This window comes from Gopherus flavomarginatus, chromosome 3 (genome assembly GCF_025201925.1).
Source record: "Gopherus flavomarginatus isolate rGopFla2 chromosome 3, rGopFla2.mat.asm, whole genome shotgun sequence".
Taxonomy (NCBI): domain Eukaryota; kingdom Metazoa; phylum Chordata; order Testudines; family Testudinidae; genus Gopherus; species Gopherus flavomarginatus.
Genome location: NC_066619.1, coordinates 252949107 through 252970512, shown reverse-complemented (window position 1 = coordinate 252970512; position 21406 = coordinate 252949107). Strand labels below are relative to the sequence as shown.

The following is a 21406-nucleotide window of genomic DNA, read 5'->3' as shown; positions in this document are numbered from 1 at the left end:
TTAAAGAGGGGTTATTGTACTGCTTTGTGAGTAGTAATTACAAGACAGGTTATTAGTAAGACACATTGAAGCCATTATAAAATAAGGAAGTTCATCACCAGGAAGACTAATCTTTAATTACAAGACATCCTTATTAACATTAATTAGTATGCACTCTTAAAAAGTATTTTAATGGACTTTAGATTAGTAGATTTAGGAAACCTGCTGCTTTCAACTGTCATTCACGAGCAACCTGTTTTATGTGATGTATTTTATTGTGTTCAAAATCAGCTTATGCCATTAAAATTGATATTCTTAGCACATTTTAAATAACAGGTTATTTTAAAAAGGCAGACTTTTTTTGGAAATATTCAAATATACATGCAATGGAGCTAATAATTTTAAAGTGGATCACAATATTAAGAGTTATTTTGATGAACATTGTTGTACATTATATACATTTACTCATTTTCATATTGTCAATCAATAAAACTATTGTTGCTTCTTGTACTTCATTACACAGAACATAAAACTTCCATATTACACTTTGAGATTTTAAACCAGAAAATGACACATTCAGTAGCTTTGAGCATGTATCTCACTTAGTCAACTTTTTAACTTCTTAATAGTGTGCTTTATACTCATTTTTCCTTCACTTAACTCATTTCTTTTTGTCAGATAAAAGACTTAAGACAGATTTGGATACATTTTTATTGATGGGCCTAATTTAAAGAGTTGTAGGCATTTCAATTTAAATTCAGCAAAGAATCCTGTGGCACCTTATAGACTAACAGACGTTTTGGAGCATGAGCTTTCGTGGGTGAATACCCACTTCCTCAGATGCATGTCAGTACTTCTAAACAAGTTGTAGGCATAAAAGTATGAGACTGAGTGAAAAATTAGTGAGGTAATCACGAAGATTGATGTAGTTAGGTGTTTGGTAAAAGAGAGAACATATAGATAACTTTTAGACAGCTGTGTTATTGCTAGTATGGATTTGTAATCTTGTCCATTGATCTGTGAGCTAAATAATTCTGAGCACTCATTCAACTTAATGTGTGAGGCTTTAACTGAAGAACTGCCATTAACATTAATGATGAGATTTGCATTGTCAAAGCCCTGCATACAGTACTGAAAATACACCACTTCAAGTCAGTTTTTATTTTGTTATGTTAAATAAAATTAAAAGAACCATACTGCAACCACTTTGGTTCACAGGCAACAGAGTTAGTTCTTTTAAATTCTTTTAGCTGAAATTTAAAAAAAAACAGTTGTGATCACTCTAACATGCCTGTGTAAATGCAGTGTTGCATTATTCATTGTTGTCTGATAACTGACAAAGAAAATATTCTGCACAAGGATACAAATCTTGGACTATTTTTCTGACTCCCAGCAACTAAGTTTACCATATTCACTTATTTTGAGTGGATGTACATTACTCATATATTCCAAGCAGAACTATCAGAATGATTCATGAGGGTCCTTCAGATTTACACTAAATATATTTGATATAATATCAGATAATCAGTAACCACAATGTAATGGGTAAAATATAAGACCTGGTACTAATACTACCCAGATATCTATTGGAAAAGTAATATGGCAAAACACAACATTTCCAGTAAGTTCCTGGGGACAACTTTTTGTTTCAGAAAGTGAAGGCAGTAACCAGGAGGGAAGCCGTTTTAGACTTGATTCTGATTAAGGGGGATTTGGTAATGAATCTGAAAGTGGAAAGCAATTTGGATGAAAATGATCATGAGATGGTAGATTTCATGATCCTAAGGAAAGGAAGGAGTAAGAGCAGCAGAATAAGGACAATGAACTTAAAAAAAGCTGGGAACGGAGCCACTGCTCCAGGATGGGGGAACATGGACAAGGGTGAGGGGGCCAAAGCTGAGGCTACAGCTGGGGGCGGGGGCAGGACTGGGAGCAGAGCCAAGGCCGACAGCCGGGGTGTGGGGACAGCAACCGGGACTGGGGCCAGGAGCAGAGCTGGGTGCCCCCTGAACATTCCTCTGTGCCTCCTAAAGTAATGCGCCCCACAGTTTGGAGATCTCTGATGTAATTAATCAATATATACACGCTCTCAACACCATACTAAAGTTATATTTTAATAGTGCATTATGTTAAAATGTGACTCGAAAAATTGATTTTCTAAATTAATGCTGCACTTCAGTTAATAAAATACTCCATCTCTGGCATTTTCTTATGTATGTTGTTTTTATAGACAGGCATAGTACTAACCAATATACTTTCCTGTTCAATAGATGTGATTGCACACCTGGATATGTAGGAGAACACTGTGATATTGACTATGATGACTGTCAAGACAACAAGTGTAAAAATGGAGCACAGTGTACTGATGCAGTGAATGGGTATACATGTATATGCCCAGAAGGGTACAGGTGAGAGAGACTTGAAGACAGGACAAACATTTATGTTTTTATCATACCACGGGGTGATTTTGTCTGAAATACTGGTTTTTGTGTTTGTATTTAGTGGCCTTTTTTGTGAGTTTTCACCACCAATGGTTCTCCCTCGGACCAGCCCTTGTGATAACTATGAGTGTCAGAATGGAGCTCAGTGCATCATAAAAGTAAATGAACCAATATGTCAGTGTTTGTCAGGTTACCAGGGTGACAAATGCGAAAAGCTGGTCAGCGTAAACTTTGTGAACAAAGAATCCTACTTGCAAATTCCTTCAAGCAAGGTCCGCCCTCAGACCAACATCACTCTGCAGGTAAGAAGGGATACATTGGTAAGAACTGATCTTGAGCCAGGGTCATTTTCTTCACTGTAAATCACTACAAGTTGACATGTGTCCTGATCATATATCATGGGGGAGGAATGCATACATGTAAAACAAATGCATACATACAAAAGTTGTCATTAGGTCAGTTAAAAACTTCAGACTCTCTGACCTACAGAGAACTAGAATCACCATTGAAATTAGCATCACAACTGATGGATACCTGATAGGGAAAAAATGATATTTATCATCTGGCTATCCCAATTAATGTTTTATAACAAAGAAATAAATATTGGTAATGGCCATGGGAATGAGTTCAACCCATTTAGCACGTCAGGTTTATTTGGATTAATTTCCTTATAAATTAGTGTTTCTTTTTTCACTAGATTGCCACAGATGAGGACAGTGGAATCCTTCTGTACAAAGGTGACAGAGATCATATAGCAATGGAGCTGTACCGTGGTCGAGTGAGGGTCAGTTATGACACAGGATCTTATCCAGCATCTGCCATTTACAGGTGAACCCAAATACAATAAATTACAGTTCAAGATAAAACGTATATGATCTCCTGCTGTCTGGAGTCTAACGTCAGATTTTGCAGTAGACATTTAGAAGAAGGAATATTTTTTGACAAAATGTAGTGTCAGACTTTATGAAACTAAAAGACTACTACTACTTAAGCACATAATTTCATTGGAAAATTACCTTAATATGAAAAATGGTATATAGAATGATATGTGTTAAACTGAAAATTAAGAGAAAGTTTCTACAAGATATTTACACTTTTTTTTTAAGACCAAATACATGCAAACAATCTTTCTCTTTAATTCTTCTTCACAGGTGATTTCCTAGTCTGTAGTGTGGTCTAAAAGTTAGTGTTACCTGAAACTCCGTAAACAAAAGTGAAATTGCAATTTCTCTGTGTCCTCCATGTTAGACATGCCTCTACAGTGGGGCATTTCCCTCCTTTAGCAACTGGAGGCAAACTAGATCTTCGGCTATGAGCCAAGGTTTAGGACCAGCTCTGAGAGAGAATTTCCCTCTGCTTCCAAACTTGTGCAGACACAGGCTCCACATTTCCTCTTGTAATAAGCTTTCCCTAGGATTTTTGGACTATTTTAAAATACATTATTCTAATTTTCTTCATTGGTTTTTAGGTTTTTCCTCCTCAAAATTACTATCTTCAAAAATATCTTCTCCTAGGTTTCTGAGGAGAGTTCATGGGGCAGCACCCTCACCTCCTCTTTCCTCAGAATTGTCAGATTGACACGGGGGAGGGATAGCTCAGTGGTTTGAGCATTGGCCTGCTAAACCCAGGATTGTGAGTTCCATCCTTGAGGGGGCCATTTAGGGTTCTGGGGCAAAAATTTGTCTGGGAATTGGTCCTGCTTTGAGCAAGGAGTTGGACTAGATGACGTCCTGAGGTCCCTTTCAACCCTGCTATTCTATGCAAAGGGAAGCAAAAGGCCAAAAGATTTCACCATTATTGACCTCAACTACCACCACCAAGAAAGTTCCCAGGTGCAAATGTAAGAGCTGAGCTGGTACTTAGGTTAGGTCCACACCAAACCAATTAAATAGGCTGCAAGGAATCTTCCCTCACTGAAACCAGGCCAAAAGCCAGCAGCGTAGAATGCTGAGTATGCTTTTCAAATAATTCTTCCCAGACAAAATCTTTTCAGCGTTTTCAGAAAGAAAACACAAAAGGGGTGTGAACACAACTAAAGCAAACTCATTTGAAATCTGCGTTGAACCCGTGCGATCTTTTTGTTTTGGTTTGATTTGGTTTTGCAGTATTGACTTAGCTCCTACTCATGGTTATTATGACTACATTTATGTGGTGTACAATATAGTGATACATATTTGATGGAAATTGTAGAAGCTGTCGCTTATTTTACATTTTGTAGGGGATATTTTATTTAAAATAAATGACAAAACAGAATTAAAAACCTAATTTTTTTCTCTGGGGAAATAATGTTAGATTTTGTTAGGCAATAATATCAAGGGAACTAAGATAATTTATATGTATTCTATACAAAAACTTTTCTTATAACATACAATGTGTTTTTAACCATTAAAAGTAGCATGACTTAAACAGTAACTATTTGGAAATTACTTCTGTTCTTCCATTGCAAGCCTTATTTATGGCATTTTGTTTATAGTTCTGATGAAATACCATAATTTGTAATTTTTCATATTTCAAATGTGTGCATTTAACTGAATTGAATAAAAATAGAACTTAAATTTACAAAAGAATCAAGGTAAGCTTTTAAAACATGATTGTTAGAAAATTGGATGCAACAAATTCCGTTTCCCTGTGAATCTGCAGTTCAAAATAAGATGATAATCCTTTTATCTGGAATAATGTTGAAAAGAAACTGAGATTAGGTCCTTGTAAGGGTAGGAATGGGAATTAACAGGGATTGTTTTTCTTGTATTTATATTTATTAGGCCTACCAGCTACCTTTGAAAGCCATCAACAACCCAGGCTGCATGTAATTTCCAGTTATTTGCATTCTGGCTTGCTTAAACCCTTCAAGCCATCGCCTGTAGCTCTTTCCATATTAAAAACCTTATATCCTGTCATCTATTCTGTACATTTTATGCAGTATTACTTGCACTATCTTATCTTACCTGTGCATTTCAGGTAGGCTTTGTCTACACTTACAGTGGTGTGTAGAGTACAGGTATTTCTCACGTAACTTCACACCAGTGGAAAAGGCTCTGGCAGTTCTGCACTAACATAGCCTTTCACTGTGGGGTGTGGGGGAAGCTCTGGTGGGGGGAAGAGAGTAGGGAAAGGCTCTCACAGTCCCTGCTGCTGGAACCTTTCACCACAGCTGGTCCTAGTTGGGGTGCAGGGCCTGGGGCAGAAGTGACAGATTCGTCTATTTCAGGACTGTCTGTGCCAGCCAATCACACCTGGCCCCCCAAAGCGCAGAGCCCGGAGCGGTTGCCCCAATTTGCCCTACCCCAGGGACGGCTCTGTGCTTTCACTATGGCAAGAAAAACTCTGGTAGGAGGGAGGCAGCCAGGTAAGGTTCCTGCAGCGGAACACTACACTGTTAAAAATAGCAGTGTAGACATGGGAGTTATTATTTGGGCATGTAGAGAGCCATGCAGGGTGTATAGCCTGCAGGTTCAGGAATGTAGGGCACTCTACTTCCCTAATCTGTGCCTCACCCTCTATACTGCTAGTTATACTTGTACTAGCTGTGCATGCAGTGTCTGTACTTGACACGTCGCCGTAAGTATAGACTACCCTGAGAGAGAGAGAGAGAGAGAGAGAGGCTTTGACGAACCATTACTCAAAAGATCTCAAATTTAATTGCAGCAATTTAAATTAAACGTAACATAAATAATAATAATAAAATAACTGGTGTGACTGTTCCATCAAAATAAAATATTTGTACAGCACCGTTGCTACCTCACAGAACACAAATCTTTCCTCAGAAAGTATGCTCTGAATTACATGGTATGTGAAGACCACAGACAGACAGTGAAGAAGGGTGAGGAGAGGAGGACAACAAGGGTAGTAAGATAATAAAGTTGCTCAGTAAAGCATGTAAGCATCTTGATTCTCCTTTTTGGTGGTGGTGCTGTTAATCTTCCCTTCCTCTCACTTCTAATAGATGAGATGGTAGAAGTGAGTTTTTGAAGGGATTTACATATGGCAAAGGGGTGAAGGGGGTGGTGACTGTAAGGGAGAAGGCTTGGGAGGAAATTAGCATTCTGTTGAAAGCTCATCTCTTCTAAGTGCTTTAAAACCCATACAGTTAATCAGATTGACATTTGCTGTGCCTTTGGAAGGTTCGGGGTTCTGCTAGTGATCCAAATTTGGCGCCATTTGCCCAAGGGTCAAGATATAGCACTTGGGGGAAAAACAGCTTTTCTTAAAGCTAATAGAATCTGGTGACCTTTTTTTGCTCACAGATTGTGCTCAAAGTGGAGCTCAGATCATAGCACTAGGGACTCAGATGTTCAAGGGTTACCTGAACAGAGTGCATCATGCCCACCAGGTGTATGGGTAGAAATCAAATTAAAATACTATTTGAAAAAGAGTTTGTGTGTCCAATGAGATACATCAAGTATGTGCAGAGAGAGAGGGAGGCTATCTATCTGGAAAACTACCTATACATCACAGTACCTGGGTGGTGCTGAAGATATATCATAGTAATCAAATCCAAGCATCACCCCAGGCACCTAGGACAGAAATCAAAGTAAAAAAAAACAAAACAGGCCTATTGCTCCAATCTACCTCTATCAAAAGAGGATGTTTAGTTTGGGGAAATGTAATCTGAATATAGTAGAACATTCAGAAGGTGCTGAAACCATTTTTTAAAAAGAAAATAATCTACACAGCAAATGTTTGCTGGGAGGGGAGAGTGATAAGGGAATGGGAAGGAAAGGGTTAGGGAATTGGGTGATGGGGATGAGATGGAGACTAGGGGGAGTGGGAGTGGAGAGGGTGGGACACTGGAAAAGGGGATACGGAGGTAAGTGACAGGACTGCAGGAGAATAGGGGCAAAGTGCCTGTGAGCTCCACGTTCCTTTCCCATGTGTGTGCCATGATCTGGGAGCTCTAAACTCATCTACATGGGTGTGACCCTGCCCTCCTTAAGTGAGCCAAGGTCTGAAGGAGGTTTGCCTGGTATGATCCCCTCTTCCTACCTCCTCCTATGAGCAGCAGTCTGGGTATCACTGCACTCCAGAGGTGTCTGAACCCCACTCCCTGACTTCCTGTGTTTGCCAGGTTCCCTGTCCATCTATGGCAGTCCGTCCCCTACCACTGCATGAGAGCCAGGTTCAAGGGGCCTGCTGTTCTAGGGAAGGTCTGAGTCCTTTTCCCTGTCCTCCCATGTGAGATGGACTCTGGGGTGTCTTGCCCCTCTAAGGGGGTCTGAGCCCATCTCTCCTCCTCTGACACAGACTCTCATGACCCTGTGGGTGGAGAGCCTAGAACAGGCCTTCTCAGGGCATGCATCAAGAACTCAAGGCTGAGACTGGGGTGAGGAGCTGAGACTGGGTATGCTTGACACACATCAGAAAGGTTCCAGCACTGGGTAGGTAAGAGAACACCCACTGACATGAGTGGAGCAGCTCACACGTTTCAGATTTACTGTTTCAGGCTGTATTCATTTCCTTAGAGTATTCTCCTTCAGCTGAGGGGTGTCATCAGGAAGACCAAAACACAACTGGAGTTGCAGCTAGCAAGGGATGTGAAGGGTAACAAGAAGGGTTTCTACAGGTATGTTAGCAACAAGAAAAAGGTCAGGGAAAGTGTGGGACCTTTATTGAATGAGGTGACAGATGATGTGGAAAAAGCTGAAGTACTCAATGTTTTTTTTGCCTCAGTCTTCACAGTCAAGGTCAGCTCCCACACTGCTGTCCTGGGCAACACAATATGGGGAGAAGGTGAGCAGCCCTCAGTGATGAAAGAACAAGTTAAGGACTATTTAGAAAAGCTGGACATGCACAAGTCCATGGGTTCAGATGTAATGCATCTGAAGGTGCTGAGGGAATTAGCTGATGTGATTGCAGAGCCATTGGCCATTATCTTTGAAAATTAATGGCAGTCAGAGGAGGTCCTGGATGATTGGAAAAAGGAAAAAGTGCCCATCTTTAAAAAAGGGAAGAAAGAGAACCCAGGGAACTACAGACCAGTCAGCCTCACCTGAGCAGATCCTCAAGGAAACCATTAAGTATGTATTGGATGAATGGACTATAAACTGGATAGAAAGCTGGTTAGATTGTCAGGCTCAACTGGTAGTGATCAATGGTTCCATGTCTAGCTGGCAGCCGGTATCAAGTGGAGTGACCCAGGGGTAGGTCCTGGGGCAGTTTTGTTCAACATCTTTATTGATGATGAGATGGATTGCACCCTCTGCAAGTTTGCAGATGACACTAAGCTGGTGGGAGAGGTAGGTATGCTGGAGGGTGGGGATAGGGTCCAGAGTGACCTAGACAAATTGGAGGATTGGGCCAAAGAAATCTGATGAGGTTTAACAAGGACAAGTGCAGAGTCCTGCACTTAAGATGGAAGAGTCCCATGCACTGCTACAGGCTGGGGACCGATTGGCTAACCAGCAGTTCTGCAGAAAAGGACCTGGGGATTACAGTGGATAAGATGGACATGAGTCAGCAGTGTGCCCTTGTCGCCAAGAAGGCTAACAGCATATTGGGCTGCTGTCATAAACAGTTAGTTAAGGGTTAATGTCTCTTTTACCTGTAAAGGGTTACAAACAGTGAACCTGGAACACCTGACCAGAGGACCAATCAGGAGACAAGATACTTTCAAACTCGGTGGAGGGAAGTCTTTGTTTGTGTGTTTTCTTTGTTGTTGTTCTCTCTGGGTTCTGAGAGGGTAACCAGACGTACCTACAGGCTCTCTAATTTTCTATTCAAATAGTAAGTAACAGTAGAAGGCGGTTTAGTCTTTTTGATTGTTTTCTTTATTTGCAAATGTGTATTTTGCTGCAATGATTTTAATGTGTATTTGTGCTGGGGGGAAGACTCCTCTCTAGTGTCTATAAGCTGAAAGACCCTGTAATATTTACCATCTAAATTACAGAGACAACTTTTACTTTTTTTCTTTCTTTTTATTAAAAGTTTTGCTTTTTAAGACCTGATTGATTTTTTCCCCTTGTTGAGGCTCAAGGGAATTGAGTCTGTACTTACCAGGGAATTGGTGGAAGACAGGGAGAGAGAAGGGAGGTGGGAAAAGTGGAATCCCTTTGTTTTAGATTCACGGAGCTTGAATCTGTATTACCTCTTGGGGAGGGGGAAAGAGGAGGGGGCAAGGTGCATTCTTCTCTGTTTTTAGATTCAAGGAGTTTGAATCACAGTGATCTTCCAGGGTAACCCAGTGAGGGAAAGCTTGGGAGAGGCAACGGTGGGGGGAAAGGATTTACTTTCCTTGTGTAAGATCCAGGGGGTCTGGGTCTTTGGGTCCTCTGAGAAGGTTTTGGGGGACCAGAGTATACCAGGCACTGCAAGTCCTGGTTGGTGGCAGCACTACAAGATCTAAGCTGGTAATTAAGCTTAGGGGGATTCATGCTGCTACCCCATCTTTTGGATGCTAAGGTTCAGAGTGGGGGTTATACCATGACAGCTGCATTAGTTGGAGCATTGCCAGCAGATCAAGGGAAGTGATTATTCCCCTCTACTCGGCACTGGTGAGGCCACATCTGGAGTATTGCGTTCAGTTTTGCACTCCCCAATATAGAAAGGATGTGAACAAATTGGATAGAGTCCAGCGGAGGGCAACGAAAATGATCAGGGGGCTGAGGCACATGACTTACAAGGAGAGTCTGAGGGAATTGGGCTTGTTTAGTCTGCAGAAGAGAAGAGTACGGGGGCGGGAGTTGATAACAGCCTTCAACTACCTGAAACAGGGTTCCAAAGAGGATGGAGATTGGCTGTTCTCAATGGTGGCAGATGACAGAACAAGGAGCAATGGTTGCAGTGTGGGAGCTCTAGGTTGGATATTAGGAAACACTGTTTCACTAGGAGGGTGGTGAAGTACTGGAATGGGTTATCTAGGGAGGCAGTAGAATCTCCTTCCTTAGAGGTTTTTAAGGCCCTGCTTGACAAAGCCCTAGCTGTGATGATTTAGTTGGTATTGGTCCTGCTTTGAGCAGGGAGTTGGACTAGATGACCTCCTCAGGTCTCTTCCAACCCTAATCTTCTATGATTCTGTGATCTCATTGAGTTGAATGGGACCACTTAACTAACACCTCTCTGAGCCTGCAACTTTGAAGTTTGAAACCCACCCAGGGCAGAAATCTGAGAATGAATTGTAAACATTTGGGGAAAACCTGCCTCTGTCAATGTGTGTGTTTTATTTACTGATTTATTTGGAAAAATCTGAGTACAACATGCTAAAGCTATTTTTGAAAAGAAAATAAATTACACCTGTGAATGCCCACTGGGAGGGAAGGGGTGATTGGGGTGCAAGGTTAGATAGTAATGGAGGAGAGGAGGTTAGCTAGGCAGCAAGGGATGGGTGTATATTGGGAAAGGTAAATGGGAATAGGTGGTAGGCAAGGGAGCTCAGGTATGGGGGAGGCGAAGGAGAGAGATTAGTAGGAGGGAATAAAACAGGAAGGATTGGAGAATGTAAGGGTAGCACAGGAAGATGGGGGGTTAGGGATGTGGGGGAAACTGTCAGCACTGAATTCTCCCCTTCTGTCTGTGTGCTGAGATATGGGGGAACTCTACCCCTCTAGAAGGGTCTGAGCCCTTCTCCCTGCCTGCTGTGTGTTCTGGAAACTGGGGGACCTGCTCCACTTGGGGAGTCTGACCCTTTTCCCTGCCTTTCCATGTGAGCTGGGATCTGAGGTGGGAATAAAGGTAACAGAAATGTAAACATCTGAAATCCAGAAAATAAATAGCTAAGATGCACATCACCCCTGTGTAGGCTTGGAGAACTGGCCAGAGTGTAGGGGGAAGGGGCCTGATTTGGAGGAGGGACAGACAGGGTGGACCTGGAGCATGACTGGGGAAGCCTGGATGCAGCAGGGCCAGGAGTCCTAGCTGGTGGTGGATAGTGGGACTCAGGGGCCCAGCTCAGTGTGTATCTTGGCAACATAACTAGGGCAGCGGGTAGCCCTCAACCTAAAGATGCATATTTTCATATAGCAATTCATTCTTCTAACAGAAAGTTCCTCATATTTCACTCTAAGACAAGACTGCATTCAATACAATGTGTTCCAATTCGTCCTTCCTTCTGTTCTCAGAGTGTTTTCAAAGGTCTTTGTCAGTGATGGGAGCTTACCTTCACAGCAAAATAATTCTATTATTCCCATATCTCAATGACTGGGGCATTTTGCTGAAGGGGCATTCTTACAACAAGACCTTGTTGGCCACTCAGAAGGCCATAACACTGTTTCTCAAACTGGGACTTCAGTTAAACATTCAAAAGTCCACTTTGACCCCATTGCAAAGACTGGAGTTCATAGGAGCTTACCTTAGTGCAGTAACAGCCAGAGCTTGCCTCCCAAAACACAGGTTTATAACCCTATTGAATTTAGTCACCACAATTCAAGTCAGGCCCCAAACATAAGTCAAAAACCTACATGAGTCTCCAATTGTTGGGGCATGTGGCAGCTGGTACTTTTGTAATAAGCCAGGCAAGGTTACACATGCATTGCCTGCAAGGGTCACTCAGAACTCTTTTCTCTCTGAGCAAATACAGCTTGAACAGACTAATCTTGATTGATGGAAAGACCCTGACAACATTTGCACAGGAGTATCCTTTCCTCAACTGTCCCCAACAGTTGTAATAACAACAAATGTATCTCTGTGGGGATGGGACGCAGGTCTTGACACTCACACTGCTCAGAGCAGGTGGTCATCTCGTGAGACCCCTCTACACATCAACTTAATGGAACTCAGGGCAATCAGGAATGACTGTTTCTATTTTCTGCCATTGTTCACAGGCAAATATGTAAAGATCATGACAGACAATATGACCCATGTTTTATATCAACCAAGAAGGGGGAGTGAAAAGACCATCCCTCTGCACTAGAGCAGTGAGACTTTGGAATTGATACATACTCAATCAAACCCACATCTCGGCAGCATACCTTCTGACTGTTCAAACATAACTGCAGATGCCCTCAGCAGATATTTCTCTCAGGATTATGAATGAGAGATAATCTCCTTATTCTCCACTGCATATTTCAGTGTTGGGGCATTCTGCAGGTAGACCTCTTTTCCATTGCTAAGAACAGGAAGTTTTCCCATTTGTTCGAGAGGAGACTAGGTTGCCACTCACTGGGAGATGCCTTTCTCCTTCATTGGACTCAGGTCTGTTTTATGTATTTTCCACAACACCTCTAATGTTGAAGGTGTTGATCAAAATAAGGTAAGATAAGGACAGAGTTACACAGGTGTTTCAGACATAAGCACTACAAGCATCGTTTCCTTACCTCATCCACTTGGCAGTTTGTCAACTAATCACCCTCCAGGCTACCCCTCATATTCTCTCTCAGGATGCCAGTCATATTCTTTACCCCAGCCTCCAGGTTCTTTGCCTCAAAGCATGACTTATCAATGGTCTGTGGGGTTAAAAATACTCTGTTCTGAAGAAGTAAAAAGGGTAGGAAGTGATCTACCTGTAATGCTTATCTACAGCGATGGTCAGGAATCAGCCACTGGTGCAGTCTGACACCTTTCACCTGTGTCCTTGAATTAAAGATGATGTGGCTGTCTTTGAGTTCTGTGACTGTACAGTTACTCATCATTAAAACCTTTCATTCCTTGGGTGGAAGGCTTTTCAGCTTTTGCAGAGCCAGTGATGGTAAGGTTTCTCAAGGGTTTGATGAATCTCTTCCCACAAGTGAAACATCTTACCCAGATTTGGGACCTTAATTTGCTGCTTAGACGACTATGAGACCTCCCTTTGAGCCAATGGCAGCCTGTTCTGTACTTAACTTATCAATGAAAATGTCTGCCATGGTAACCAATACATCTGTTCGAAGAGTTGGAGAGATAGGGGCTCTAATGATACATCACTGCTTCACAGTATTCTTCAAGGAATACAGCCACACCTCAAATTCTTACTAAAAGTGTCATCTGAGTTCCATATTAAACAGACCATTCATCTTCCAGTTTTCTTCCCTAAACCACACTGGACTAAGGGAGGATGTGGTACTGCAAACACTCAATGTCAAGAGGGCATTACCCTTTTACCTGGGCAGGACTAAACCATTTAGAAAATCTTCCAGGTTGTTTGTCTCTCTGGCTGACAGGTCTGAGGGATCCTCAGTTTTCAATCAAGACCCTAGATAGATATCTGGATGCATTATCTCTTGTTCTCAATCTAATAATCTTCAACCATTTTCTAGGGTCCTTTCCCATTCAACAAGACCCCTTTCTACTCCTATGGTCTTAAGAATGTCCCCATTGCTGAGATCTATAGAGCTGCAACTTGGACCTCCGTATACACTTCTTTGAATCATTATGCAGTAATCCACAACTCAGCTTCAGATGCTGTGTTTGGCTGTACTGTAGTATGTTCAGTTTTGGACTCAACTCCAAAGTTTTTCCCACCCCCAGTGAGTACTGGGAGCTCCCCTAGGGACACTATTCAAAGAGGAGGTCACTCACACTGTACAGTAATTGTAGTTCTTTGAGATGCATCTCTCCCTATATGGTCCACTACCTGCCCTCCTTCCCCTCTGCTTTGGGAGTTTCCACTCTGGAGCTTTGCAGAAGAGAAAGAATGGAGGGTGGTTAGCCCTTGCAGCTCTGTATAGCCTTGGTGTGGAGCATGCGGCTGTGTAGGGTGCATGCGTGGGCTGAACAGGCAGTCTCCCATCAGAATTGCATGGGGGGGCAAAGCACCTGAAATGGAGCACCCGTAATGGTACACATCTCAAAGAAATACAGTTACTGCATGAGGGGAGTAACCTCTCCTGCTTTCTGCAGTAGGTTTTCACCAGTAAATAGCAATTTAATCCAGATCTTGTTGATATTCACTCTTAAGAAAGGGCTTTTCACTTTAAATATTCTGTTTTATATATCCTTATAAACAAATAAATGAAGACTTGTTTTCGGTGTTACATTGATCCTTTTTATTTGTACTTCACGCAGGGTTGATATGTTGTAAAACTACATGTTTTTATCAACTTCTCAAGAAGTAAGATGTGCACAATGTTATTGCTTTCTCTTGGTTATCTCCAGCAATTAGTGATGTGCATTGTTCAATCTGGCACTATCTTGTTCCTGAAAACATCAACATATTTTAAATGAAAGTCAGTACTGCATTTCTTATCTCTGCTCATAGAGCTGTAATATTTTTAGTCTTTCTCAGTCAGATTGAAAACCTCAAGTTATATATATGAAGAAAAGCAGTATTATTGTGCACATCTTACCTGACATATATGTGCACTGGTCAGAACATTTAACCTTGTCATGTGGGAATCTAAAACACTGTCATTTTACTTTTTCATATGTGGCACAGCCGTCTCTCCTCCTTCACCTGCCAAAAAGTGCTTATTCCATTTTGCAGGTCTCAGAGTGGTAGCCGTGTTAGTCTATATCAGGAAAAAGAACAAGGAGTACTTGTGGCACCTTAGAGACTAACACATTTATTTGGGCATAAGCCACAAGTACTCCTCATTCTTATTCCATTTTAGACATCTAAACCTCAGGGTTGAAACAGGAAGGCCTTGTCTACACTGAGAAATTTCAGACATTCTCTCGCCATGCTAGCAAGGAGAGAAGGCATGATACAGACATGCGCAAACACTTGTTTACCACCTGTCACAGTGTTAGGTAGGAGGGAAATGCATAAATATACCCGTGCCTAGTCTACCAGAACACTTACTCTATTGCTAGCAGAAGTGGAGCTGTGAAAGGCTGCATCTACACTTGGAGCTGGGGCTGTGATTCCCATGTCGAGCAGATACTCACACTAGCTCTCATCAAGCTAGCACACTGAAAATAGTAGCATAGCAACTACTATAGGCACTGGCAAGTGGCAACACATACTAGCCCCCCTGACTACAAACCTGACAAACCCTATGAGAATGTATTTGGGGCAGCTAGCCCATGTTGCTGCTGACAGTACTATTGCAGCTATACTACTATTGTAGCATGCTAGTGTGAGTATGTCTACTTGAGCTGGAAAGCATTCTCCACGCTCCAATGCTAGACCAGTGATAGGAGTATGTCTGTAAATGCTATGTGTAGACACAGCTCCGATTCTCTGGAACAACAGGTTCAAATCTCACTGGTGTCAACTCAGCTCTTATTACAGATAAAGACATGGCATACTGTTTTCATCACTGGAGTTTCATTTTGTTTTGTTTTTTCAATTAAGATTTAAAAGTAATAGCGATGTTCACTTTGCACGATCTCGTGGCACGTTTTGTAAAGGTAGGGGTTTGTTTGTAGACAAGAGTTTTCCTCCTATTATAGTGGACATAATATCTGGTTGAAGTCATATGTATATAGTTAGTAAACTCTTTTGGGAATACTTCAGACTGGAAGGTGCCATTAATATGTAAAATATACTAGTAGCAATACTACAATGCTATAGAAATAGTAATACAATTTATTATCTGTTAATAAGCATGACTGTACATCTTTACTTAAAATCTAGTTGTCAGAAGACTACATTACTGGGGAAATTTTGCTCTGAAGCTATATACTGTTTAAAGGACAGAAGGTCAAGGAAATCCTAACCAAGATTCAAATGTTTTAAAACAACTTCTTTTTTGTTGTTGTTGCAGCGTTGAGACAATAAATGATGGGAATTTCCACATAGTGGAGCTGCTAGCCATGGATCAGATTCTGTCTTTGTCTGTTGATGGAGGAAGTCCCAAGATCATTACCAACTTGTCTAAGCAATCAACTCTGAATGTTGACTCCCCACTTTATGTAGGAGGTAGGGCAACTTACTGTTCCTATATCTTGGGCAGGAGGGGGGCCTCTGACTTATCCAAAGACGATTAAGGAGAAGGATCAGAAGGCTTAACCCCTGGAATGATGTCTTGTAGCCACAGCACTTGCTGAACCTGCTTTTGAAGCAGGAGGACACTGTTTCTGAAGAGGGACCTCAGAGTGAGAGACATGTCTTACTGAGTTTTCCGTCAGAAAGAATTTCAAGTGGGTGCCATGAGCTTTCTGTGTCCATTCAGAAAAATAATTACAAATAGCACACTTGTTTGGGATATGAGACTGCCCTAAATAAAAACAGGCATTTCCTATGTGCATCACTGGCAGGCATAGCTGTCTTGCAGGCAGGGCAGATTTTAAAGCCTGGAGGCCTATTCTCATCCATTGGACCTATTCCTCAGTACTGAAGTGAGACTCAGAAGAAAAAAAAGGAAAGAAGTCCTTTAAAACAAAAGCCAACAGGCTTAAATGAAACGTACAGAAACTACAATAAGACTAAATTAACTAAGTAATTGTAAACTCTGATCCTATCTCAGAACTGCAAGGAAGCAAGATAACACTCTGGGCTCTAACTTGCTTTCATGAGTGGTGAAGAGGAACAATGGCATTGGGAGTGCTCTGCCTTTTATAACTTTGCTGTAGGGGGCATATGGGTGTGTAGGGCACATGAGCAGCCCCAAAGGACACTGTTGGTTTAAAGAGTCTGAGCTTGTGCACATGGGGCAGACATACCGACAGTGAGTTCCGTGTGGGCAAATACTCAAAAAAACCCACAATTTCAGTTATCCTCACAAGAGTCTAATTGTGTCAGTTTAAAAAAAATTTCTTATTGAAAAAAGTACTACCATAGTATGTACAGTGTGAAAGCAAGAACTGTCACAGCGTTTTACTATGTAAGTCCCCCACCTGTTTCTGTCTTTTCTCTAACGTCCTCCCTCTGTGTCATAGCTCTTATTTAACCTAAATTGTAAGCGCCTCAGGGCAGAAACGGAGGGTGTCATTTTCTCATTGCCTTGCATCTTGCCATCATTTATACATGTGTATATTTACAGTGTAAAGTGAATGTAAAACACCACTGAAACAGAATGATAGCATTTATGCCCATTTTGCGCAGGCATAAATGACTATTCAAGGTGCTAAGGAGTCAAAAACAGGCCCCTGTGGCTTGTCTATGAAGTGCTGTGCACTTTCCAATCCTTTTTAAAACTAAATAATAAGAGGAAAAGCATCATTATAAAATATTGCACTGTGGATCACATCCTTTCATACATTGTCTCATCCAAGAATGTCAGTGAAAGGTCTCCTAAATTTACTGGATCATATGGCAGCGTGGACATACATGATTCATGTGCAAGATGAGCCTCTGATCCCTTCAGGGCTTGATTTATCAGCCAGTCAAATGCAGTATGGACTTACTGGTAGATGTTCTTTTGAAAATTCAGTCATCTCTGCTTTGGTGTACAGATGCTCAAAATGTACGTATTTTGTTTTATCCACCACCTCCTTGAAAGATTCTAGTGGTTAATGCAAGGTGCTTATTTGGTCTTTCTTCAGATGCAGGGCATGTGGTCCTGAGCAGTGTCTCAGTTGAAAATAAATGTGACAGAGCTGAGGGGCACTCTACTAACCTGAAAGGCATTCCTGGGGAGCAGTAAGACCAGGATCTATAGCAGATGCATTTCTGATTCCGTGGGAAAGAACCTGCTTTATGCCTTTCTCTCCATTCTGCTAGTTCCCAAAGTCTTCAAAAAGCTGTATCAGGACAAGGGCCAGGTGACAATGGTAGCTCCTGCATGGTTGCATCAGTTCTGGTATTCTGACCTGATGCATCTATCCATCAGACCATATCTTCAACTTCTGAACTTCTCAGACATCATTTTGCTGAATCAAGGCCTAGTGCTCCACCTGATGTTGGCAAATGGTATCTAAATTTTTAAAGGGCCTGATTCATGTATTTCCTCCAGTTAAGGTGTTGTTTCCTACCTGTGACTTGAATGTAGTTCTCCTTTGATCCCACATCATCACATTTTCTCTATCACTTCTGCTAAACTGACATTTTTGGTAGCCATCACCTCCACTCTCTGGGAAATTCAGGCTTTGATGGCAAGACCCCCTTATATCATTTTTCGTAAAGACAAGGTTATTCGTAGACTATATCCAAAATTTTTCCTGAAAATTGGAAAAGTGGTTTCAGGTTTTCATATAAATCAATTTATACACTTACCAGTATTTTTTTTCTAAACCTCATGATTCTCCTGCAGAGGTCAAAACAACATAAGCTAGCCATTCTTAGAGCTATGTTCTTTTACCTTTTCAGAATAAAGTCATTTTGTAAATCATCCAGACTCTCTGAGGCTTTGGGGGATAAGTCTAAAGGGCAGGCTGTGTGCTGTCAAATACTCTCTAAATGGGCTACAGTTAGCATTAAAATATACTATTCATTAAACAAAATGCCTCTTCCCTCTTGAGTTAGGCCACAATCCATGAGGGATCAGTTGATAACAGTAGCTTGTTTTAGAGGGTCCCTGTTTCTCAGATTTGGAGAGAAATCCAAAGGCACCATTGTGGTGCCTTTTAGATCAAATGTCCAATTTGGCTGGGTTGTCCTACTGTCACTATTTAAATAGGACTCCTGTCACTCACCTCCTTGAGACGTAACTGCTAGCCACCTACAGTGGGATCTGTGGAGTTCTTCAAGATGCCTTTGTCCATGTGGATCCCACAACCTGCCCTCGTTCCCCATTGATACAGAGTCTTACCTGGATTTTTTGTACTAGTGAAGAAATGGAGGGGTGGTTGGGACTGTTTCCACCTTTTATACACTCACAATAGGGGGCGTGAGGGCATGCAACCTCATGCACAATCCCAGCGGACTGTGCGGGCTAAGAAATTCCAGGCCTGCACATACTTACAGTGGGATCTGTGTGAACTAAAATATCTTGAAGAACTCCAGTATGTAAGGTAAGTAATCTCTCTTTCTGTTGCTTCTGATTTAGTCTGCGAAGTGACAGTTGGCTAAGGATGGGAAGACCCTTGTTCTTGACTCTGGCTGGGCATAAGTGTGTGCCTGTGTGGTTATTGCTGCATGACTAGTGTCATAGCAAGGAAACTATATGCATCATCTACGGTGCATGTGTAAAAATATTAGGGCTGTAAAAAAATCGCAATTAACTGCACAGTTAAACAATAGTAGAATACCATTTATTTAAATATTTTTGGATGTTTTCTACATTTTCAAATATATTGATTTCAGTTAGAACATAGAATACAAAGTGTACAGTGCTCATTTTATATTTATTGTTAATTACAACCTAATACAAGTACAGTCTCTTTATCATGAAGTTGAACTTACAAATGTAAATTTTTTTGTTACATAACTGCACTCAAAAACAAAACAATCTAAACCTTTAGAGCCTACAAATCCACTGAGTCCTACTTCAGCCAATCACTGAGGCCACGTCCAGACTAGGGTATTAAAATCAATTTTAGATACGCAACTTCAGCTACGTGAATAACGTAGCTGAAGTCGAATTTCTAAAATCGAGGTACTCACCTGTCTGGACGGCGCGGCATCGATGTCCGCGGCTCTCCGTGTCGATTCCGGAACTCCGTTCAGGTTGATGGAGTTCCGGAATCGATGTAAGCGCGCTCGGGGATCGATACATCGCGTCCAGACTAGACGCGATATATCAATCCCCGAGCAATCGATTTTAACCCGCCGATGCCGCGGGTTAGTCTGGACGTGGGCTCAGACAAACAAGTCTGGTTACAATTTGCAGGAGATAATGCTGCCTGCTTCTTAGTTTACAATGTCACCTGAAAGTGAGAACAGGCTTTCACATGGCACTGTTATAGCCTGCATCACAAGATATTTACGTGCGAGATATGCTAAAGATTCATATGTTCCTTCATCCTTCAACCACCATTCCAGAAGACATGTCCATGCTGATGACAGGTTCTGCTCAATAACGATCCAAAGCAGTGCGTACTGGTGCATGTTCATTTTCATCATCAGAGTCAGATGCCACCGGCAGAAAGGTTGATTTTCTTTTTTGGTGGTTCGGGTTCTGTATTTTCCGCATTGGAGTGTTGCTCTTTTAAGACATCTGAAAACATTCTCCACACCTCATCCCTCTCAGATTTTGGAAGGCACTTCAGATTCTTAAACTGTGGGTTGAGTCCTGTAGCTGTGTTTAGAAATCTCATATTGGTACCTTCTTTGTGTTTTGTCACATCTGCTGTGAAAGTGTTCTTAAAATGAACTTGTGCTGGATCATCATTCAAGGCTGCTATAACATGAAATACATGACAGAATGTGGGTAAAACAGAACAGGAGACATACAATTCTCCCCCAAGGAGTTCAGTCACAAATTTAATTGACACTTTTTTTTTTTAACAAGCATCATCAGCATGGAAGCATGTCCTCCGGAATGGTGGCTGAAGCATGAAGGGACATATGAATGTTTAGCATATCTGGCATGTAAATACAAAAGTGCCATGCAAACGTCTGTTCTCACTTTCAGGTGACATTGTAAATAAGAAGCAGTCAGCAGCATCTCCCGTAAATGTAAACAAACTTGTTTGTCTTAGCAATTGGCTGAGTAAGAAGTAGGACTGAGTGGATTTGTAGGCTCTAAAGGTTTACATTGTTTTGTTTTTGAGTGCAGTTATATAACAAAAAAAAATTCTACATTTGTAAGTTGAGTGTGGTTTGTAATGAGTGCAGTTATATAACAAAAAAAATTCTACATTTATAAGTTATGCTTTCATAAGATTGCACTACAGTACTTGTATGAGGTGAATTGAAAAATAGTATTTCTTTTGTTTATCATTTTTACAGTGCAAATATTTGTAATAAAAAATAATATAAAGTGAGCACTGCACACTTTGTATTCTGTGTTGTAATAGAAATCAATATATTTGAAAATGTAGTAAAATGTCCAAAAATATTTAATACATTTCAATTGCTATTCTATTGATTAATCATGATTAATTTTTTTAATCATAGTTAATTTTTTGAGTCAATCACATGAGCTAACTTCGATAATCAACAGCTCTAAAATATGAATTCATCATAATAGATGAATTCTTAACACACAAAGGTCAGTAATTTCAGAGTGAAGGTTTCCACAGCAACTGTTCCTCTGTCCACATTTGCGTATGTGGTAGGTGAGTCTTTCACTATGCTACATGTATTCATCTCTGATTTTAGAGAAACATTTCTTTGAATCCACTTACACTGTAATATTTGCCTGATGATATTTCAC

General features: G+C 41.2%; 1 protein-coding gene across 9 annotated transcripts in view; it reads left to right on the top strand.

The window, feature by feature from the left end:
• Positions 1-21406, top strand: part of SLIT2 (slit guidance ligand 2) — a 416519-nt gene that overhangs the window by 386349 nt on the left and 8764 nt on the right. For all 9 annotated transcript variants that reach the window (XM_050947308.1, XM_050947305.1, XM_050947307.1 and 6 more), the window contains 4 exons: positions 2250-2387; positions 2482-2722; positions 3118-3248; positions 15974-16128. In XM_050947308.1, the coding sequence (XP_050803265.1) occupies positions 2250-2387; positions 2482-2722; positions 3118-3248; positions 15974-16128 (665 nt within the window). The remainder of the gene's footprint in view (positions 1-2249; positions 2388-2481; positions 2723-3117; positions 3249-15973; positions 16129-21406) is intronic.